The following is a 23,793-nucleotide window of genomic DNA, read 5'->3' as shown; positions in this document are numbered from 1 at the left end:
TGCTGTGATTGTTAAGAGTTTAATCTTGCCTAGTTTGGGTAGTGGCTATGGTTAGACCTATGCAAAATGGTACAGCCCAAGTGGCGTTAATCCAAGAACCTTACTTTCGTAAAGGGAATTTCTATCTAGGAAACCTTGTGAATCCGGTGTTTGCTACATTCAGAAAAAATGAAATGGAAAACTCACGTGTCATGCCTCGAGCATGTGTGCTTGTCAACAACGCAATCGTTGCTACACTCATCTCTGAACTAACTACTAGAGATGTATGTGCTATCGCAATCGATGTATCTGTTGGAAACCTCAACAGGAAATACGTTTATTGTTCGGTTTATTTACCGCATGATGAATCATCCTCTACGGATGCTTTCAAGCAAGTCATTGCATACTGCACTTCTCAAGGACTTCCACTAATTGTTGGTAGTGATGCTAATGCTCACCATATAATCTGGGGCAGCTCAGACATCAATTTGAGGTGCTCCAGTTTGATGGAATACTTAAGCAGTACAGATCTTGGATTACTTAACATAGCCTTAATTAACCGCCCAATCTTCATGGTATCTGCTAGAGAGGAAGTGTTAGACATAACGCTTTGCTCTAGCAGAATTAGTTACGAAATGACCAATTGGCATATGTCAGATGAAGAATCTTTATCTGACCATCGCTACATCGTTTTTTAACATGTGAATGTTACTTCGTATACTTTGTGTTTCAGGAACCCCCGATCAACCAACTGGGATCTCTTTACTGATTTGGTTGCAGCTAAATATCATGGATACTCACCATCCATTGACACTCCAGTAATTTAGATGATGCCGTTGATATTACAACGGCCTTCATCAGGGAAGCTTATGAGGTAGCTTGCCCTCTACGGTCCGTGAAGACCACAAGAGGAACTCCTTGGTGGAACTCTGATCTGGTGAAGCTCAGGAACCAATGTAGAAAGAATTGGAACAGACGACGTTCTGCTGGATCGGAGGCTTTCAGGTCGGCTCGCAAGGCCTATCAGAAAGCTCTTCGGTCTGCTGAACGATCCGGCTGGAAAAACCTTTGTACAAATGTTTCCAGTCTGAGTGAAGCCAGTCGGTTGAACAAAATCCTTGAAAAATCGAAGGATTTCCAAGTGAACAAACTTCGTTTGCCGAATGGTGATTTCACTTCCTCTGATGAGGAAGTTTTGGAATGTTTATTCAGTACACACCTCCTGGATGTGTGGATATTACATCTTTGGATGAACCTGATGTCTTTTCTTGTAGTTATGATTCTTTAGCTTCGGCTCGGAGTATCATAACTCTAGAATCGATTGAATGGCCACTAAGTAGCTTTGCTCCTTTCAAATCTCCTGGAGCAGATGGGATTTATCCTATTTTGCTTCAGAAGGGATTTGACCATTTCAAACATGTTTTGAAACAACTACTTGTTTACAGTTTTCAAACAGGCTATATTCCCAAATCCTGGCGGAATATTACTGTAAAGTTTATTCTGAAAGTGGGTCGTGCGTCGTATGAAGAAGCAAAGAGCTTCAGATCTATCAGTTTGATCTCTTTTCTTCTGAAATGCTTAGAACGCATTATCGATCATCACATCCGTGATGTTCATCTGACCAACGTGCCTCTTCATGCGAACCAACATGCCTACCAATCTGGAAAATCCACTGTGACTCTTTAACACAAAGTTGTTTACTATATCGAGAAGGCATTCGCTCAAAAGCAATGCTGCTTGGGTGTTTCCTTAGATATCGAGGGTGCTTATGACAACGTGCCTTTCGATGTAATATTGGAAGCCGCACGGAGCCATGGTATATCTCCAATGACTTCCAATTGGATTCACCATATGCTCAAAAACCGACATCTCTTCTCGACATTGCGTCAAGAGGCGATTAGGAAATTGAGTTTTTGTGGATCCCTTCAAGTGGGAGTCTTATTACAACTTTTGTGGAATCTCGCAGTAGATACGGTATTGAGGCTACTCAATAATAGCGGTTTTCCTACTTATGGTTTTTCCGACGACTATCTAACATTGTTAGTCGGTATGTGCTTCAGCCCCCTTTTCGACCTGATGCAAAACGCTCTTCAGGTAGTTGAGGGTTGGTGTCGCCAATATGGCCTTTCGGTAAATCCGAGTAAAACAACTATTGTTCTTTTCACGGAAAAGCGAAACCATTATGGTGTTCGACCTTTACGTCTCTTTGATTTTGAAATCAATGTGACTGAACAGGTAAAGGTCATTCTTGATTCCAAGCTTTCCTGAACACCTCACATTGAGTTCAGAATCAAGAAAGCTTGTATGGCCTTCGGGCAATGCCGGCGAACCTTTGGTACAACTTGGAGTCTAAAACCCAAGTATATCAAATGGATCTACACAACTGTTGTTCGTCCAATATTGGCCTATAGATGTCTTGTGTGGTGGCAAAAGGGCGAAGTGAGAACGGTCCAATCAAAATTAGACCATCTCCAAAGGATGTGCGTAATGGCGATGTCTGGAGCGCTCTCTTCAACTCCCACGGCAGCGCTCGAAATTCTCTTTGACGTTTCCCCACTACACAATCATCTCAAACAAGAAGCACTTTCTTGCACTTACTCGGTTTAGTAGAGGAAACTCCTGTGAACCGCAGTTCAACACACACCTCGTTGTTTCCACTTTTGGTGAATTGGGACAAAATTGTCCTTGCTCCAAGTGATCTTACAATTAGTTGTAATTTTCCATATAGAACATTTTCCACGAAATTCCCTTCCCGGGATAAGTGGACATCTGGTTATCTGGAGAGAAGTATTTCAGACGGCATCGTATGTTACACTGATGGCTCCCTTCTCGAAGGTCGAACAGGTGCTGGTATTTATTTATTCGCTAAGGCGGTATCAGTCTAACTCACTTGGTAGACACTGCACCGTTTTTCAGGCCGAAATCTTATGTACGGAGTGCAATCAGCACTTCAGCAGCACGTAATGGGCAAAGTAATATACTTCTGTTTAGATAGCCCGCACTTGCTTGCTATTAAAGCACTTGCTTCGGCAAACTCCAGGTCGAAGATAGTTATCGCTTGTCGAACTCCAATCGAGGAGCTGAATTCAGCAAACGCTGTTCACCTTGTATGGGTGCCTGGCCATTCTTCCATCGCTGGAAATGATGAGTTAGCTCGCACTGGAGCATCACATGACTTCATTGGCCCTGAGCCAGCTATTCCGTAATCGAAGTATTGGGTAAAGCTTCAGATTGACACCCGGGCTGCCACTCAGCACAAACAATATTGGAATAGTTTGGAGTCATGTTGTCAAACAAAATTTTATTGTACTGAGCCATTTCCAAGGGTAGCGAAGTATCTAACAAATCAGTCAAAGCAGGATTGCAGCATGCAAGTCAAAGCATTGACTGGCCACTGCCGACTCAGCTATCACATGGCGAATATTCAGCAAGCTGCTTCATTTTCCTGTGATCATCATTTAATATGTAACTGTCCAGTTTTTGTGCAATTGCGTTTCCGAGTACTCGGTGGTGAAGGTCTATAGGCTCTCTTTACGCTTTATGCGTTATTACAGTGCCCTTCTCAGAGCTCTGTTTGAACCCATTGTGGTACGCTTATGCGTTATTACAGTGTCCGTTTCAGAGCGCTATGTGAACCCATTGTGGCACGTTACCTGTTCAAATTTACCAAAATTTCAATATTTTGCGTCGTCCAAACTATCCTGGAGTTAAGAACTTGACATCTACATCTGCTACAGTAGTTATATTCGTAGTTATTTCGAATATTCGTAGTATTATCATACATCTTACTATCATTTGTGGCCCCTTTGGAACTGTATGAACCATTCTGAAATTCCATTAGGTTGTATTCCATATGTTCCACATCTGCTATGCCAAGTAACGTTACATAATCAACTAACACGACTTAAACTACTTGAAAACTGATATAAATTATTACATACCTTTGGGAAATTCAGCGTCGTCCAAACTGTCCTGGAGTTTAGTCCTTATCATCTACAACCGTTATATTGATAAATTGGAATTCTACGAATCATTTCAAAGTTCTCTTAGAATATACCAGATCAACCAAACTATTCCGAAGAGCAGAACTCAAGACAGAACTTCAACTCTACACCCGTCACCCGATTGCTGCACATCACCAGAAGCATCATCGCTACGCGTTCAGAAAGGAATCCGAAGCACAAAATGCAAATAGATATAAATTTTTATTAGCCTGTAATTGTTTTCTATCATGACGCCCTGCTACATCTTTTTTCCATTTCCCCCCAAGGGAAAAATAGTCACAAAAACTTTTCCAAGCCATTTTTCACCTCCATCCCCATCTCTGCCATCAAGTGCCAGCGACAATTTCCACTTCCATGATCTTTCATCCTCCGCCTTTCGGTTTTTTATTGCACTTATTCTCTTTCACTGGAAGTTTGTCTGCGTCCAAAGGCCTCTACTCTCCACATAGTGTCAATACCACTCGGTCCATGCTCTTTCGGCTGCCAAATGCCTTCTCAAACATTGTTGAACGATATTATAGGCTTAAAAACTTTCTCATTCAATATCGTACGACCTACCATCGTAGCGTTCGCTCTGTCGCCATTCGAAACGGCATTGACCATCCGGCAATGAATATCCATTTGAGAGTTCAGGCGCTGGTTGAGGTGAGCTCAAATCGTAGGTGTGAGACAACTTTTTGCGGCAAAGTAATAGACTCGATAATACTCAATATTGAATTTGACGATAAATTTCAATCAATTATTCAACCGCAGAGTGAGAAACTTTTTTCATATCACACCGAAGACAGTGGGAAATGAACTATAGTTGGTGATAACAGGAAGAGATTACAGTTTGGCCGATTGGAAGCAAATTTCCCTCTGCTTGGTCTGCAAAAGAACCACCCACAGGAAAGTGATTTGACCGGTTCGGCGGGCAAAGTTTTTTTTTGTCTGAAACTGTCGTTAATATTTATGAGACAATTGAAGTTTTGCTGGGATGAAAAGTTTTCTATTTATCTTCTTGGTTCAAGGAGTTGATGATGTTCGTCACTGCACTATAGCAAAAGTTCACAAACCATTTTCATTCAAGTTGATTAATCCTTTGTGTCACTGTCATTGTAGCAGGACACCTATGTATTTAATTAAAAGGTATCTACTGGTTCCTTTGCCGTACTCTTAATTCAACTGCATATTTGCATCCAAACATGCTATGTATTATTTCCCAAAATCTGTACGAATTGATTCCCTTTAGCACCGGTTTAAGAACATTAAAAGGAATTTGCGTATTATGTAGAGTCTATTCGTATTGTCAAACTGAAACAATACAAATGGAGTTGTACAATGTTGATGGGACTTGGATAAGGCGAATAAACCACAAACTGCATCAGCTGCTGAGAGAACCAATCATCGTCCACACCGCGAAAATCGGGAGGCTACGGTGGGCGGGTCAGGTCTTCAGGATGTCGGATAGCAACCCGAAAAATGGCTCTCGGGAGCCATCCAATCGGTATAACTATACGTGGTGCGCAGCGAGCTAAGTGGATCGAGCTAGTGATTGCGGACCCTTCGCCGAGTGCGGAACTGGAGACACGGCCATGGACCGAGTACAATGGAGACAACTCCTATTATATGTTAACGGCGAAAGTGCTCAAAGAATAGAAGCTGAAAAATCACATCAAGTAATATGAACCTTATCTTTTTTGCCCAACTTGTTATCTTCCAAACAACATGACACTGTAAATTATATCTTGTCTTACTTTGAATATAATATACATTTTTTAATTTGGAAATTACTATTAACACGTTATCTTTCACTTCTATTCATTCGATTCATCTGTCATTCCTAAATTCAAGTGATTGCAAATTTTATTTTGTTGTCTGATTTTATTTTCTAATTCTACCTAGACACCTGGGGTCGGCAATGGTAAAGTTCCTGCATGCTTTCCGAAAGTTTTATAAATTTCCATCGTTTCCGTTGTGATCTTTCCTAGATCAGAAGCCGGAGGGTCGAATCCTTCCACTCCACCTCCAGAAAGCTCAATCGTGTATGCCAACCTGGCGCCATTGCTGAAAGCGTAATCATCCGTGGCACCGGAAGCCCTGTACAGAACATCAGCCGAGTTTCCAACTATCCATTTGTTGCCTCCTACTGATTCTATTGCCTTTTGAGCAGTTATTCCCAAATCTTCATGCTCTTCCCAATTATCGCAATGAATAAAACCATAGCCCCACGGCCAGAGAATCATTTCACCGTGCGTATGTACAGCAATATAGATCGTCATCGCTGATTTGTACTGGTCCATCAAAGACATCATGGCTTGTGTCTCCGATTCCGTCGCGGCTTCCATACCAGCAAAAGTATTGGTACAAGCATTACTGGTAAAAGCCCACTTGAATGGGAAATTACGATTGAGGTCAACTCCAGCGCACAAGATGTTATTCTGTACACGGTTTTTCCTCCACAGCCGGTTCACGTCATGCGTATAAACATATCCATCCGGGTTCAGCACAGGAATGATAACGTAGTCGGTGTTATCCAACTGCTCTGCGTACAGGTCCGGATGACTGGTAAACTGTTCAATCATATACATAACAGACATTACACCAGCCCATTCGCTAAAAATAAACTATAGATTCATCACCGCACTATAAATAATACGAAAAATCAACTCACCGAGCATGAATGCCAGCGTCCATGAATACAACTGGGCGCGTTTTGGTCACCTCACCCGTCTTGGATATCGTCAACGCTTTGATAGGTCTGCCCTCAGGAGTTGTACCAATTTCGAACGACCTAACGGATGGATTGCTTGCGGCCAGCCCATCGACGTATGAGTAAATCTCATCCAGTGTCCAGAAGTGATTGAAGTCGACAGCTTCCTCTGAAGAGGCAGCACTGCGTTTCGATCGTTTGTAGAAGTCCTCGTTGGTCCGTTTTTCCTTGTCCAGAATTCTGAAGAATAATTTTAAAATAATTGTATTGTATTTTCTGAAACCATCGAAAATGCCTAAACTCCATGAAATCCCTGTAACGTACCTAAACTTCCGAAGCCGACCTCTTTAAAGTCCCAAAGAATCCTCTGAAACTTCCTGCGGCCTCCCACATTTTGGAAGCCCATACAAAATCTTACTTCACGAATAGAAATAGGAAAGAAAAAAGAGTTTGTCCTAGAAGCATCTCTGGATTTGATTTTTTTTTTATAAGAACCTTAAATTTCTGTTTATAGACGAAACTACGAGCAACCTTAGGTATAATCAGGTAACTATACCCGTTGGGAACTTTGGTCGTAAACTGACAGGAAAGGGGGGGGGGGTTTGCTTCTGCAAACCTGAGCGTCTGTTCTCCAGGAGGAGTGGCCCACAACAGCGTCTGATTCCCATGTTAGGGGCGGCTGAACAACGTCCGAGTACCAGGGAAGAACTCTAAGCACAAATGCGCTCCGAAAAGTAGGGGGTTGGTGGCAGGCCCTACGAGACAGCCGTAAAAAAAAAACATTGTAACGGAAAATCAGCAATAGAATAATACGAACCGAGACCAACGTCAACGACCCCAGCGAACAAAAAGGAATTGCGATTGGAAACTCGGTACGTAGAATTGCCGATCTCTCAACTTCATTGGGAGCACCCGCAAACTCGCCGATCTACTGAAGGACCGCGGGTTCGGCATCGTAGCGCTACAGGGGTTGTGTTGGATAGGATCTATGATGTGAACGTTTAGAGGTAATCATACCATCTACCAGGGCTGCAGCAACACACGCGAACTGATAACAGCTTTCATTGTGATGGGTGATATGCAGAGGCTCGTGATCGGTTTGTGGCCGATCGACGAAAGAATGTGCAGGTTGAGGATCAAGGGCCGATTTTTCAACTTCTGCATAATAAAAGTGCACAGTCCACACTCCAAAGCGCATTTTATGCGCAGCTCGCACGCGAGTACGACCGCTGCCTAAGCCACGACGTTAAGACCATCATAGGAGATTTAAACGCTCAGGTAGGCCAGGAGGAGGAATTCAGACCGACGATTGGAAAGTTCAGCGCGCACCAGCAGACGAACGAAAACGGCCTCCAAAAACATGGGCATACGTAGCACCTTTTTCCAACACAGCCTCCCTTATCGTTACACCTGGAGATCACCACAGCAGACGGAATCTCAAATCGACCACGTTCTGATTGACGGACGGCTCTTCTCCGACATTATCGACGTCAGGACCTGTCGTGGCGCCAACATCAACTCCGACCACTATCTGGTGATGTTCAAACTGCACCTAAAACTTTCCGTCAACAACAATGTACGGTACCGGCGACCGCCACGGTACAACCTACAGCAACTTAACTGCTGTGCCGTTCGTAAGAAACACGGAAGTTCTACCAGAAGCTCAACGCATCCCGCAACGGCTTCGTGCCGCGAGCCGAAATATGCAGGGATAAGGACGGAGGCCTCTTGACGGGTGGATGTGAGGTGATCGAAAGGTGGAAGCAGCACTTCGATCAGTACCTCCATGGTGTGGAGAACGTAGGCACGGGAGACCACGGCAACGGGAGAAACGACGATGCCAGTGCGATGGAGGACGGAAATGAGCCAACTCCCACGCTGAAGGAAGTTAAGGATGCCATTCATCAGCTCAAAACCAACAAAAAGAGGGCAAAATTCTGTGACATATGATGCACATGATTGGAGTGTGCGATATCAAAGAAGTTTACATGATATATCATGAAAAAGTCATAAAACATCATGAAAACTTCCATTATATGTAATGTAATTCAGTATGACATATAATATGAATTTGCATGATATATCATATACACATGACATATAACACAAATTTGCATGATATATCATGTAAACCATCATAACACTCAGTTTACATGACTTGAATGAAGTTTACATGACGTGTAAATATCATTATTTTTATCTGTCTGTTAAGGATGATATCGCAGCTGAACTCATCAATATGGGACCAGAAAAGTTGGCCACCTGTCTGCACCGGCTGATAGTCAGGACCTGGGAAACCAAACAGCTACCGGAGTGGAAGGAAAAGGTAATCTGTCCCATTCACAAGAAAGGCGACCATTGGAATGTGAGAACTTCAGAGCGACCACTATTTTAAATGCTGTCTACAAATTGATATCCCAGATCATCTTCCGTCGTCTGTCACCTAAAATGGATGAGTTCGTGGGAAGTTATCAAGCCAGCTTCATTGACGGCCGGTCGACAACGGATCAGATTTTCATCGTACGGCAAATCCTCCAAAAATGCCGTGAATACCAGGTACCAACGCATCACCTGTTCATCGACTTCAAAGCGGCATAAGACAGAATCGACCCGCTCAGAGTTATGGGGAATCATGGATTAAGACGGCTTTCCTGGGAAGTTGACTAGACTGAATAAAGCAACGATGGACGGTGTGCAAAGCTGCGTAAGGGTTTTGGGTGAACTATCCAGTTCATTCGAATCTCGACGGGGACAGCGACAAGGTGATGGATTTTCATGCCTACTCTTCAACATCGCTCTGGAAGGTGTGATGAGGCGAGACGGGCTCAACAGCCAGGGAACGATTTTCACTAAATCCAGTCAATTTGTGTGCTTTGCGGACGACATGGACATTATCGCCAGAACATTTGGAACGGTGGCAGATTTGGTGCTCTGGTGCTCGGACTGGAGGCGAATGCCTCAAAAACAAAGTACATGCTGGAAGGCAGAACCGAACACGACCGGATCCGTCTAAGTAGTAGGAGAACGGTGTGTGGCAAAGAACGATGAACCACGAGCTCGCTGCACTTTACGGCGAACCCAGCATCCAGAAGGTGGCCAAAGCCGGAAGGATACGATAGGCAGGGCATGTTGTAAGACTGCCGGACAACAACTCTGCAAAGTTGGTGTTCGCGATAGATCCGGTTGGCACAAAAAGGCGTGGAGCGCAGAGAGCACGATAGACGGATCAGGTGGAACGTGACTTGGCGAGCATCGGGCGTGACCGAGGATGGAGAACGGCAGCCTTCATCCGGTTGGCTACCACTGCCCAGCACCACACTAATGCTGAATACAAAAATCGAGATTTTTTTACGTCTTGTTCAAAATACAACAGTGCGATCACTCGAGGGCTAACCAAATTTAGAGATTTCTTACATAATGTCGTTCTACGCATAATTGTCCAATGTTATATGGGATTCCCATATTACATGGGTCAATTGGGCGTAGAACGGCAGCATTATTGTTTCCCAGTTTCCCACATTTGCATATTGCATTTAAACTTGCATAACAATTTGAAAGACTGTCCTGTTTTCTAATAATTTCCTTCACTCCATTCCACTAAATTTAAATGTGCACAAAGTGGTTCGTAATCAATTTCAACATTAATAAATTCTGGCGCCTAACAATCAATCAAATCTTTGTCAAAGTTGCTTAAGTAATGTCTGCATAAGTCCTAGATAATGCATACCTAGCACCAGCGCTGTTATTGGTCGTGAGCTTCCCATGACCATGAACAAGTAGGCTCTTTCATCGTCACAGGACAGAACGAGCATTCGCGTACTTCGTCATGTCAATTTGCAATGGTCAAGCGTCATGACGGAAATTTTCATATTGTTTTGAAATTAAAATTTTCACCTGGTCCAAGCAAATTTAGGCTAGCCGTTGTATTTAACAGATAGAGAGGACATACATTCATGCTTTAAAGGATTTAAACAACGACAAAATCCATGAATATTTTAGTAATTGCTTTGTTTACATCCATGTCACGCTTCGTTTTGACCGAAAAATGAGCGAATATTGTTAGACTCTCTTGGTCATTGTCTCCCGATTCGATGACATTGAGAGAGGCACTTCTGTAAAATTCGCGTGACGACCCGTGTTGACGCTGACGCTTTCCAAGCCTGCCTAGCACCAATCAGTTACGAACCATTTTTCTATGTTCAACTTTTTGCATTTTTTCACGTTTCCATTAGCGATTTACGGTTTCATGGTAGTTATTTATGATTTTATTTAATCAACATTGTTCTTCTCATGGCTCATTCAAACCATCTAGCAAAGCATGTCTTACCATCGAAGTAGATGAACAAACAGTATCCAAGGCATTGGTTTGTTTTTCATGCCTGGCTATTAGTATTTTTAGAATTTTCCAATAACTTCAGCAAAAAATACTAAATTTTATCAATTTCTAAAACATTACTTTTCTTCTCCAAAGCAATTTTTATCAATGTTTGTTTTTTTTTTATACTTCCTTGCTAGTTTCGTTCAGCTCACTTTTATTTTAAGTTTTAGTTTAAACAGACCAATCATCTCACAATGTTGGAATGTTTATTTTAAGACTCAGTCAGAACTTTACTCAAAATTGCACTAAATGAGAGTCTTAAATTAAAATGATGGTCAGTCTTTTGTTGACTCTTAGTTTTTGTCACTTCATGTTTAAGTTCTTTGTAAATAACATACGGTCCTATGTAACTATTTAGCAATCATGAATACTTACTGTTGAACATTCCCAATCACCGAGTCGAATTCTATATCGTGTTGTTCCAAAAATTGCTCAAACTTGATCTCTGCGTCATTGCTAACCATCACTCGAACCTTTGCGTTCAAGCGTGGAATATCCCAGAAATCGTAGCTTCCATCCTGCTCGAGCTGACGTACTTTATCCAACTGGTCGCGTGTCTCCGGTGTGATCACGTACAGTTGAAACCTGAAAATTCCAAAGCAAAACTACACGTATTATGCGTCACAACAAAGTTGCAAATGGTATGGCTTATCTTACTCAGTAAACGCAATACAGTTCACTCCAACTACTGCTAGAAGCAGGCAACCGAAGGCAGGCAACCACAGTTTCATCTTCTCCGACAGAAGTTTATGCAATAACTGACAATAATAAGGAATGGGTTGGTTGAAACAGCAGAGGCGATTTGCACAACGTGACTTATCAGTGGAATCGATGATACCGGAGATTGACACCGCGTTCAGATAAGGATACATTGAAATTGGTTTATAGAGGTATTCATTGTTTATTCACTCGCAATTTAATGGTCAATTCGAGACCGATAAGCTTTACGTAGATTGACGACTTGATGTGAGGGGCTTGACGGTTTGTTCTCCCGCAAATTTTCCAAAAACTTTGAACATTTCGAAGGCTTCCTTGTTGATTTTCTGCATCTCCTCAAGGCTGATTATGAAACCGTCACCGCTACTGGCACTACAAGAAAGCTCCAAGGTGTACGCATATTCCACTCCAAAGCTACCGTAAATGAAGTCATCGCTTCCATTGGCTGGATATAACAGGAAAGCCGCACTCCCCACGGTGTAATCCGGGCCCCCGATCGCTTTGACGGCTGCTGCGGCTTTATCTCCCAGTTCCTGCAATTGCGCTTTGTTAGGAGCATCCACGTAGTCATATCCATAGGGGTAAAGAATGTAATCGCCGCAAGTATGGACCGCCAGGTAGACTTGCGTAACGCGTGCGTATTTTGCCATCAACAGCATCATTGCTCGTGTTTCCAGCTCCGAGGCGGGAGTGGGACCAGCGTATCCAATTGAGCATTCCTAGAAATAGACAAATTCAATACATAGTAAAGAGTCAAAAGTGATACTTATGAAGAAATGCATTACAAGTCTATTTTTTTCGCTGACTAATTTGGAAGCAACTAATTATGACGATATGGGCCCACATAGCCGAGGCGGTAAACGCACGGGTATTCAGCATGACCATGCTGAGGGTGACGGGTTCGATTCCCGGTCGGTCCAGGATCTTTTCGTAAAGGAAATTTCCTTGATTTCCTTGGGCATAGAGTATCTTCGTGCCTGCCACACGATATACGCATGCAAAACTATAACTGTGGAAGTGCTCATAGAACACTAAGCTGAGAAGCAGGCTTTGTCCCAATGAGGACGTTACGCCAAGAAGAGAGAGAGAGTAATTATGACGATGCGGGATGTATACAGCCCAATCGAAAAACGTACAGCTATTCAGCAATGAGGTCGATGAACAGGTGGTGCGTTGGTATTTATTCACAATCACGGCATAACTACTAAAGAATTTGCATACGGTGAAGATCTGGTCCGTTGCCGACCGGCCGTCGATGAAGCCGACATGATAACTTTCTTCGAACTCATTCTCTGTAGGCAACAGACGACGGAAGACTATCTAGGGTAGCAAGCTGCTTTTTTAACTGTGATCGCTCTGAAGTTCTCACATTATAAATAGGATCTGAGTGCCATAAATAATCTCACGCTCCCAAATTCATCCTATTCAAAAACAAGCGAGTACGACATTGATTTATTCGATTTTTTCGTTTTCTTGCAAGTTCTTACTTACTCGACCCATCTAGCTCGCTGCGCACCATGTCTTCTTGTACCGGTCGGATGACTCTCGAGAACCATTTTAGTCCGGTTGCAATCCGACATCCTGATGACGTGACCCGCCCACCGTAGCCTCCCGATTTTCGCGGTGTGGACGATGGTTGGTTCTCTCAACAGCTGATGCAGCTCGTGATTCATTCGCCTTCTCCAAGTTCCGTCTTCCAACTGCACTCCGCCGTAGATGGTATGCAACACCTTCCGTTCGAAAACTCCAAGGGCGCGTTGGTCCTCTGCACGTAGGGTCCATGCTTCGTGCCCATATAGGACTACCGGTCTAATCAGCGTTTTGTAGTTAGTGAACTTCGTGTTACGGCGAACTTTATTCGATCGTAGAGTTCTGCGGAGTCCAAAGTATGTACGATTTCCTGCCACAATGCGCATCTGAATTTCTCTGCTGGTGTCGTTGTCGGCGGTCACCAGTGAGCCCAAGCACACGAATTCTTCAACCGCTTCGATCTCATCACCGTCGATATAAATTCGGAGTGGCGGGTGCGGTAATTCCTCCCTGGAGCCCTTTACCATCATGTACTTTGTCTTCGACACATTATTGACTTATCCGAATCGCCTGGCTTCACTCTTTAGTCGGATGTACGTTTCCGCCACCGTCTCAAATTTACGAGCTATAATATCAACAATATCAGCGAAACCAAGCAGCTGAACGGACTTCGTGAATATCATCCCACTCGCGGTTATCCCCGATTTCCTAATTACACCCTCTAAAGCAATGTTGAACAGCAAGCACGAAAGACCATCATCTTGCCGTAGCCCTCTGCGAGATTCGAAGGGACTCGAGAGTGTCCCTGATACTTGAACTTCGCACATCACTCGATCCATCGTAGCCTTGATCAATCGTATCAGTTTATTCGGGAATCCGCATTCGTGCAAAATCTGCCATAGCTGTTCTCGATCGATAGTATCATACACCGATTTGAAATCGATGAACAAGTGATGTGTGGGCACGTTGTATTCGCGGCATTTCTGCAACACCTGGCGGATGGCGAACATCTGGTTTCCGTTGAAGAGCGTTTACCCATGAATCCAGCCTGATATTACCCCACGAACTCTCTTGCAATCGGTGATAGACGGCGGCATAAAATTTGAGAGAGTATCTTGTAGGCAGCGCTCAGTAGTGTGATCGCGCGGTAGTTCCCGCAATTCAACTTGTCGCCCTTTATGTACATGAGACACACGATACCTTCCATCCATTCCTCCGGTAATACTTCCTCCTCCCAAATCTTGGTAATGACCCAGTTAGTGCTCTCACCAGTGCTTCTCCAATTATGGAAGCTCGCTTGGTAGGTGATCTGCTCCAGCGGCTTTGTTGTTTTTCAACCGGCCAACCTCCTCCTCAATCTCTTGGAGGTCGGGGGTCAGAAGTCTTTCGTCCTGTGTACGTACTCCTAGATCGGTTACCACGCCACCTTCGGAACTTGGAACGTCGCCATTGAGGTGCTCAATGTTGTCGCCACCTCTCGACCACCTCACGATTGCTCGTGAGAATATTCCCGTGATTATCTCGGCACATGTCGGCTTGTCAGCCTCTGCGCGAGCTGTTCAGCTTCTCGTAGAACTTTCGTGTGTCCTTAGCGCAGTACAGCTCTTCCATCGCTTCGCGATTTCGTTCTTCCTGCTGGCGCTTCTTCATTGGGAAGACTGAGTTCTGCCTGTTCCGCGTCTGTCTATAACGTGCCTCATTCGCTCTCGTACGGTGTTGCATTCTTGTGAGCTCACTTTTGACAAAAAATGCAAAAAATAGAAACTAATCAACCAGCGCTTCAATCCATCAATTCAGATTATCGTAGGATGAAAATGGGAGCCACATGCTTAATGAGGGAACCAATACCCTAGTCACCTTTCTTGTGAATGGAGAAGATTACCCATTGCTTGCAGTCCACCGACAGCTGTTTGGCAGGCAGGTGGCCAACTTGTCTGGGTCTATCTTGATGAGCTCAGCTGCCTTGCCTTGCCTTGCTGATTTATTTGGTTTGAACTGGTGAATGGCAGACTTAACTTCCCTAAGCGTGAGAGTTGGAACAGGTCTATCCTCTGCTGTGCTGACGTGGTCGTTTCCTCCGTTGCCCTTATTTCCCGTGCCTACGTTTTCCTAGCCATTGAGATGTGCATCAAAGTGTTGAATGGTACGTCCGTCCGACAAAAGGCTCACATCCTTATCCTTTCGGCTTGTGGCGTAGTGATCACACGTTCGCTTCATATGTTTGATGGGTTCATGGATTTAATGGAATTTGCGCCGGTTACTCTTCATCCCGCGAGCGGCTGACACCTGATCATCTTCTTAACTTATACGACTAACGGACGTTTTCGAGGCCAGTGAGGTGGCAGCAGCAGTGGCAAAACTATCCAGCTCCAACGAACTAAGCGGTGTGCAGCTTTGCGATGCCGAACCCATGGTCCTTCAGAAAATCGGCGAGTATGTGGGAGGACACCACAGAGTTTCTAATCGCATGTTCTGTTTCGTCTCCGGGAGGTCATTGCTGTTGGTCACAATTCGTATTATTCTATTGCTGATCTCTCCTAAGGTTGCGCGCAGTTTCCGGCCACACTACGGAGTTGGTAGGGTTCCTAGTAACTCGAAGAGGCTAGTGATCTCAATGGGATCTGAATTACGCGTTATCTAGCTTTTACCGAGCTAACTGTATGCATATGAAGGTCGAATATTTGAAATCGTACTTATAATCTTTAAATTATTTAATGTAGAAACTTGAACTTTCAAAAGTGTTAAAAAACATCAAACACGTGAGAACTTTTTTATTATGAGGGATAGCTATCAGCATTAGACGTGTTTGTTTTGCACATTCGCTATAGATCACAGGGTTTTTTGTTTGTTTTTGCTTTATAGCAAAATTTTCCGACATCTTATCAAAAACAGCAGTACCATAGAAATTGAATAATAATCATACTTACGCCTCCATAAAAAGCCCATTGAAAAGGGAAGTTTCTGTTCAAATCCGTTCCAGTGCAAACAGTATTGGACGGTGCTCTGTTTTTTCTCCACAACCGGTTGGATTGATGTGTGTAAACATATCCATCAGGGTTCGCCACCGGCATTATCACCCAATTAGTGTTGCTCAAAAGGTCCATATTCTCCGCAGAACGTTCAACCAGTTGATGAATCAGATACAACACCGCCATATGGCCTGCCCATTCACGGGCATGTATGCCACCATCGATTAACACTACCGGATGAAACTCATCAACCACCTCCTTGGCGCTGATGGTGATAACTTTTATTGGACGGCCCTCGTGAGTAACTCCATAGTCCATGACACGCACTAATTTAGGATATTGCTTTTTCAGGTCATCCAAGTACTGGTATATTTCTTCCAACGTCCAGAAGTGGTCAAACTTAGCAATAGTGTCATCCTGAGCGGTGCTACGGCGTTTACGAGTTTTGATCATATTCATGACGTTTTCATGATCAATCAACCTTTGGACATTGTTTTGAATAACTCGATGCTCAACATTATTCATAACCAGCTGACTTCTGAAGGATTCATCATTCCATGGGCTAACCATCACAGAAGCGTTTTTGTTAAGCACTGCGGGACTCCAAAAATCCAAATCCAAGTCATTGCTGACACGTTGAAGTAGCTCCAACTCGGTACGTGTTCTGGTATAAACATTGTATATTTTAAAACTGAAATAAATAATCGATACATAGTTATGAAACAAAAACGAATCGTCGAATTTGAAAATATCGCTCACCCTTCATAAGAAACTTCTTCACCGAGCACTGAGAAAAGTAATACTAATAACACCGCAACTGCACCGAAAATCTGACCCATCCTGATTGCAAGAGCGAGCGTACTCAACTGATAAAGCGTGCACGAAAAGATCACACATTCTACGACGACTGTATTATACAGCTCGATTATTAAATTTATTGCACCGTCGGCACCTCAGACCAGTGTGTGTCGTCTTTTCAAAGTTAAAAGAAAATAAAATATTTCATGTGACTGAAAATAACGACTGGCAATATATGCGACCCCACGTAGCTTGCGTGGGCAGTTGAATTAAGAAAACCAACTGTTTTTGGTTGAATTTCGAAGCGCTAATTACACGAACTACAGTCGAACCTCCATGAGTCGATGTTCCTTGACTCGATATCGACTCATGGAGGTGAGTTTTTCCATACTTAAAAATAATTTCTAGGTTAGTATGATGGTCCCTAGAAACAGTTTTCCAAAGGTTTTAGTTCCACTACTCGATATTTCCATGAGTCGATGGTCCCTTCAATATCGACTCATGGAGGTTTGACTGTAGTTTAAAGGTATACTAAAAATCAATGACCTCAAATTCAACGAAAATGTGAAGTTTCTTTTAAGACCGAACATTCACCACATTTTGATGTAAATTATTACCAAATTCATCGTCGATAAAGCATATGCTAAAAGCTTTTTGTTAGAAACGTTTTATTTTGTCAAACTGTCCGGACACTATTGGCCTATCGACTTTTCACTTTATACCTGATTCAGCTGCATGTACACAATCACTATTCCACGCGACTCTGATAGCAAGGAAAGGGTATCTGTGACCTGATGGAGTGGTAGTTCGGTAACTACAATTGAAAAGTTTTTACCATTCGAAAACAATCATTTTTTATTTCTTACCAATAATGGTGCCTTTTAATAAGGGTATGTGGAATACCGAATGTTTTTGTCAATTGGGTTCTTTAAGGGTATCCAGATTATTCAATAATCAGAATATCCATCAAAAAATTAATCAAAATCCAAAATTTGACAATAGGGTTGTTTAGTGAATAAAATATTGCTATTTTCTTTAGCCTAATCGAAAGAGCTCATTTTTCTGAGTATAATGTGATTTTATTGGATTCCAATACCTTTGTTTTGATGGTTAAATTAACAAAACAGTTTTAATTTTCGTGGATAGAATGACAGTTCAATCAATAAAATGACAGCTCGACCCAAACAAAAAAATTTCCCCATACAAATTGATTTATTTATTTATTTTTAACTTTAAATTTTGTAAGAGAGAAAAGCCCCTTTGAGTGATTTCCAAATTTACATGTTGAAATCGTTCTCAAAAAGGCATAAAAACTCTTAATCTTTTCAAAATACATTATAAACAATTTGTAAAACTAAATAAAGGCTCCTCCGGAAATAATCCATAGCCGAGCCGATATCTTGATAAGAACTTGATAGGGAAGGTCCATGATCCGAGGTACTCTGTATGGCGATCGAATTTTGAATGCTGAAAATATAAAAATAAAAAAAAACAAAGCAGTATCAAATATTATAAGAAATATCTTGTAAATATGAATAAAGAAGCTCCATTATTGGCAAACATTTAGTGCCAAGAATATTTCGTGTGGATTCAGGTAAGGAGTAGTTTAAACTAATGATACTATAAATAAATTTTTGTCTAGGTAAGTTATAGCGTTTACAATGGAAAACAATATGATCAATATCTTGGTATGATTCACCACAATCACATAAATTTGATTCCTCAATGTTAATTCGATATAGATGACTATTACAAATGTAATGATTTGAAAATGTACAAATTAAATTTCTCCCTACATTCAAATTTTGAAACCATGAATTATTATTTACCAACGGATATATCGAATGACACCATCGCCCTTTCTCACTTGAATTCCAATCAATTTGCCAAGCTTCAAGTGAATTCCTTTTTATTTGAGCGAAGTACTCTGAAGGAAAAATTTCACGATTAAATATTATACCACGATTTGCACCTACACACCAAAAAAATCAGAATAATACAATTGACATAATCTTTATAAATGACGTAATGTCATGTGCCGTAAGATAAAATGTGACTCATTTTTGTGTCATATCTAATGCTCTCATAATCGTTTTCAAAAAATGTTAATGTTTCGTCATTACCAGTAAAATTTTGGCTCACGCACAATGTTTTACGACGCAATAAATGTTTTAGGAAGGGAATGCCTCAATTTTTGGTTGAACATGATATAAAATTACATGTCTTTAAACACAAACAGTGATGCGCGCGTCAATCGTCAAACTGATTCCCAGCCTCGCTGCTCGTGTTTGTTGTTCAGTTTCGTTTGGTCAATTTTTACGGATTTATTTCAATTTTGTTTTGAAATAGTCGAACTAGTAGATCGAAATACATGGATGCGTTAAGAAATTTGCATTAAGTTAAATGCAGAGCAGTGAAAAAATCATCACCTTCGGTGGCTCGACAGAAAGTGGAAATGCTTCTAACAAATCTTCGAAGTGTTGATGCGGCAGTGTTTTTGCTACATACTGAAGCTAAAAAGCTTTGGACTAAATGTTTAACTAATGTGTTTTGTTCAGAAGTGTTTATAAATTTAAAATAGTGAAACTGACAGAATTTCCCAGAAGATAACAAGAAGAAAATCGGGCAATCAGGCGGAATCAGGCCGTGATTGGTTTCAGTGAATGTGAGTGGCGGGAATTTTCATGCCGCTAGTGGAAACCATTTGTGAAGGAATACTTATATTATTAGTGAGTGTTTGAAACATCGGTTCTGCTGGCTAAACTGCATCGGATCAAGTGAGTAGAGTTGGGAATTATTATTGAATAGATCGATATCAGTGAAATTCCATAGTGAACATAACCTAAAATACACGCCGTGCCGTAAAAGCTTATTTTTACGTCACGGCGTGTATTTTTTTTTATTGCCGATCGCCTCTTGTAATTTTAAGAGCGAACGTAAATACACTCCCGTTCAAAAGTTTGGGGTCACCCCCTCAAAAACATGCCATTTTTTTAGGCCCATATCTCCGCCAATTAGAATGCGTAACGCGTCGTCGGTAAACGAGGATCGAGAAAGCTCTCCTCGGTGGATTCTCAAGTTCGCAAAAAAAGTTTGTCCAGATTCCGTACCCGTGGAGCGAATAATTCGTGATGTTTCCGAGGATAGGGACGACATGGATAGGCCGTTTTCGATGGTTGAATTCTCACTTGCTCTTCTTTCATGTAACAATTCCGCTCCAGAAATGGATCTAATTAAGTTCAACTTGCTTAAAAACCTCCCCGACGTCGCTAAGAGGCGCTTGTTGAACTTGTTCAATCAGTTCCTGGATAACAACATCATTCCGGATGATTGGAGGCAAGTGAGAGTGATAGCTATTCAAAAACCCGGGAAACCCGCGTCGGATCATAATTCGTACCGTCCAATCGCGATGTTGTCTTGTCTACGGAAGTTGTTAGAGAAGATGATTCTCTTTCGACTGGACAAATGGGTTGAATCGAATGGCATGTTGTCTGATACACAATTTGGTTTCCGCAGAGGCAAAGGAACGAACGACTGTCTTGCGTTGCTTACTTCAGAAATTCAGCTTGCCTTTGCTCAAAAGCAGCAAATGGGCTCAGTGTTTTTGGATATTAAGGGAGCTTTTGATTCAGTTTGTGTCGATGTTCTCTCCGACAAACTACACGGAAGTGGCCTTTCACCAATTTTGAACAACTTTTTGTATAATTTGCTGTTTGAGAAGCAGATGAGTTTTACTCATGGCGACTTGACAGTTTCACGAATTAGCTACATGGGTCTCCCCCAGGGTTCATGTCTAAGCCCCCTTCTTTACAATTTTTATGTTAGAGACATAGATGATTGTCTCATGGAAAATTGCACGTTAAGACAGCTTGCGGATGACTGTGTTGTTTCTATAACGGGATCAATAGCAGTCGATCTGCAAGGACCACTACAGGATACTTTGGACAATTTGTCTACTTGGGCTCTCAAGCTGGGTATCGAATTCTCTCCGGAGAAAACTGAGATGGTTGTCTTTTCTAAAAAACACAAACCGGCAAAGTTTCCGCTCCAACTGATGGGTAAGACAATCACTCATAGCATGTCTTCTCAATATCTCGGCGTCTGGTTCGACTCCAAATGCACCTGGGGGAAGCACATTGTGTATCTGATACAGAAATGCCAAAAGCGAATCAACTTTATGCGAACTATTACCGGAACATGGTGGGGAGCACATCCGGAAGATCTGATCAGGCTGTACCAAACAACCATTCTGTCGGTTTTAGAATACGGTAGCTTCTGTTTTCAATCCGCGGCGAAAACACACTTGCTGAAGCTTCAACGGGTTCAGTACCGTTGTCTTCGGATCGCGTTAGGTTGCATGAACTCAACTCACACTATGAGTTTAGAGGTACTCGCTGGTGTACAGCCTCTGACAGACCGCTTTGCGGAGTTATCGTTCCGGTTCCTCATCCGATGCGAGGTTGTGAATCCATTGGTCATAGAAAATTTCGAAAAGCTGCTCGAACAGAACCCTCAAACTCGTTTTATGAGTGTGTACTACTGGTACATGACGCTGGAGGTAAGCCCATCTCCGGTTGACACCAATCGTGACAACTTCTCAAACTTCGACAGTTGCTCTGTAGATCTTGATCTGTCCATGAAGGATGAGATCACCGGAATACCAGAATCTTTTCGTTCCGTGTGTATTCCACAAATTTTTGCAAGTAAGTTCGGGCATGTTAGCGGGGACAAACAGTTCTTCACAGACGGTTCGAAAACCGATGATTCGAGTGGTTTCGGTGTCTACAACGAATTTCATAGCGCCACCTACATGCTTCAAAAGCCATGTTCAGTATACATTGCTGAGCTAGCGGCTATATACTACACCTTAGAGTACATTCGCACTCTTCCACCTGAGCACTACTTCATTTTTACCGACAGTCTAAGCTCTCTGGAGGCTGTTCGGTCAATGAAACCGATGAAGCACTCAGCGTACTTCCTGAATGGAATACGCCAAGTCTTGAGTGCTTTGTCCAAACGCTCATACATCATCACCATAGCTTGGGTCCCTTCACATTGCTCGATTCCGGGCAATGAGAAAGCGGACTCTCTGGCTAAGGTGGGCGCTAGCGGAGGCGATATTTACGAGCGTCAAATCGCCTTCGACGAATTTTTTGCATTGGCCCGTCAGGAGACCTTGATCAGCTGGCAACACAAATGGAGAGATGGAGAGATGGGTAGATGGTTGCACTCCATCATTCCACAGGTGTCGAAGAAGCCATGGTTCAAAGGGTTGGATTTAGGCCGCGATTTCATTCGTGTAATGTGTCGGCTGATGTCCAACCACTATTTGTTGAATGCACATACCTTCCGTATTGGGCTCTCAGAAAGCAATCTCTGTGTCTGTGGCGAGGCTTACCAGGATATCGAACATGTCGTGTGGGGATGCAATGAGTATCGTGAGGTCAGATCTGAGCTGCATGAAATTCTCCGGGTCCGAGGAAAACAACAGAAACCCGTTAGAGAAGTGTTGGCAGGACTTGATTTGGAATACATGAACCTGATTTACCAGTTTTTGAAACGTGTTGATGTCAGAGTTTGATGTAGTACGTTCCTTGTTTTCGTTGTCCGCCTTTTGGTTTTGTTGTTCGCCCCTGTCTGTCGTCACCCCCCTTCCGTTTGTCCTCTTCTTGTCGTTTTCTACCGATAAAGTCCTTTCTTTTTGGTTCCGTTACAGATATGGACAATTTGTCCCATCAATGTTTTAGTATAAGTTAGCAAATAATTTAGTTTTAAACCCATAAATCCCCCCTTCCCAATTTTATTTTTTTTTTCTCAATCCTTAACCTCGAAACAGCCGCGAGTACTTCGGCTTCCCAAACTAACATAGCTTAAGGCAGTAATAAATTGTAAAATGTAAAATCATTGTAAAAAAACAAAAGATTTCGGCTCAGTTATGCTCATGTGGCGCCCGAGCCTTCCAAATAAACGAATAAGTAAAAAAAAAAAAAAATCTCCGCCAATTTGCGTCCGATTTCAAAACCCTAGGTTTCATTCAAAAGATAATAAGTCAAAGAAACTTTGAACATGATTTAAAAGAAACTTTTTCAAAAAGTTTTGTATGTAAACTTAACCCAAAGTTGCCAAATTTTCTAAAAAATGAATATAAACTTACGGCAGTGTCGCTGGAAATTGGGTCGACCAAATTTTAAGATGAGAGCGGTAATATGACCCATTTTCTATTAGCTTTCAACTGCTTTTTACAGAACCTAGCTAAAAAATCTAGAAAAAAGTTATTAAGTAAATTAATCCTTGATGTCATCGACCAAAAGTTTGGGGTCACCCTTCAATATGATGTATCGGCCAAAAGTTTGGGGTCACTTTCGTAAAACATGGAAAAGTGATTTGGTGATATCTTCGTCATCTATAGTTAAATTTTAATTATTTTTGGCTCATTTCAAAGATAATTATCTAAATTTACGTTTGATGTCTTTAACTTAACGTATTTAACGATTTTTGTATATAAAAATGTTATGTAAAGTTAGCACATTTTACCACGCTTCAAAAAATGAGGCAACTTTACGTTAAGTTTTAGTATGTAAATTTCAACAAATATGTGTGGTTCAATGTCTATGCAGTAAGTATCATTCATTTTGTTTCAAATAAGCCAAGAAGAATTAAAATTGAATGAAAGATGACAAAGATATCAACAAATCACTTTTCCATGTTTTACGATAGTGACCCCAA

At 42.1% G+C, this 23,793-nt stretch overlaps 2 protein-coding genes across 2 annotated transcripts; both read right to left on the bottom strand.

The window, feature by feature from the left end:
* Positions 1–5,810: 5,810 nt before the first annotated feature.
* LOC109622197 (carboxypeptidase B) lies at positions 5,811–11,925 on the bottom strand. The gene is made up of 4 exons (XM_029880165.2): positions 11,711–11,925; positions 11,429–11,638; positions 6,637–6,915; positions 5,811–6,578 (listed from the first exon to the last, which is right to left on the bottom strand). Exons 1-4 carry the CDS (start codon positions 11,923–11,925, stop codon positions 5,864–5,866), a joined length of 1,419 nt encoding a protein of 472 aa, XP_029736025.2. The 3' UTR covers positions 5,811–5,863.
* A 5-nt stretch (positions 11,926–11,930) lies between these two features.
* LOC115270394 (carboxypeptidase B) lies at positions 11,931–17,377 on the bottom strand. The gene is made up of 3 exons (XM_029879994.2): positions 17,029–17,377; positions 16,228–16,960; positions 11,931–12,489 (listed from the first exon to the last, which is right to left on the bottom strand). The coding sequence occupies exons 1-3, from the start codon at positions 17,106–17,108 to the stop codon at positions 11,998–12,000; spliced, it is 1,305 nt and encodes a 434-aa protein (XP_029735854.2). The 5' UTR covers positions 17,109–17,377; the 3' UTR covers positions 11,931–11,997.
* Positions 17,378–23,793: the final 6,416 nt, after the last annotated feature.

The sequence above is a fragment of the Aedes albopictus genome, chromosome 2, assembly GCF_035046485.1.
Source record: "Aedes albopictus strain Foshan chromosome 2, AalbF5, whole genome shotgun sequence".
NCBI classification, from domain to species: Eukaryota; Metazoa; Arthropoda; class Insecta; order Diptera; family Culicidae; genus Aedes; species Aedes albopictus.
This window is presented reverse-complemented; position numbering and strand designations above follow the sequence as displayed.

Bases quoted from the DNA above. Each gene is read 5' to 3' on its own strand.
- LOC109622197 (XM_029880165.2), bottom strand. From the start codon at position 11,925: ATGTATCCTTATCTGAACGCGGTGTCAATCTCCGGTATCATCGATTCC. The intron at 6,916-11,428 runs GTAAGTATTCAT...ATTATTCTTCAG, and splicing joins GTGATTGGGAATGTTCAACA to AATTCTGGACAAGGAAAAAC. The intron at 6,579-6,636 runs GTGAGTTGATTT...GTTTATTTTTAG, and splicing joins GACGCTGGCATTCATGCTCG to CGAATGGGCTGGTGTAATGT.
- LOC115270394 (XM_029879994.2), bottom strand. From the start codon at position 17,108: ATGGGTCAGATTTTCGGTGCAGTTGCGGTGTTATTAGTATTACTTTTC. The intron at 16,961-17,028 runs GTGAGCGATATT...TATTTATTTCAG, and splicing joins GAAGAAGTTTCTTATGAAGG to TTTTAAAATATACAATGTTT. The intron at 12,490-16,227 runs GTAAGTATGATT...GTCTATTTCTAG, and splicing joins AATGGGCTTTTTATGGAGGC to GAATGCTCAATTGGATACGC.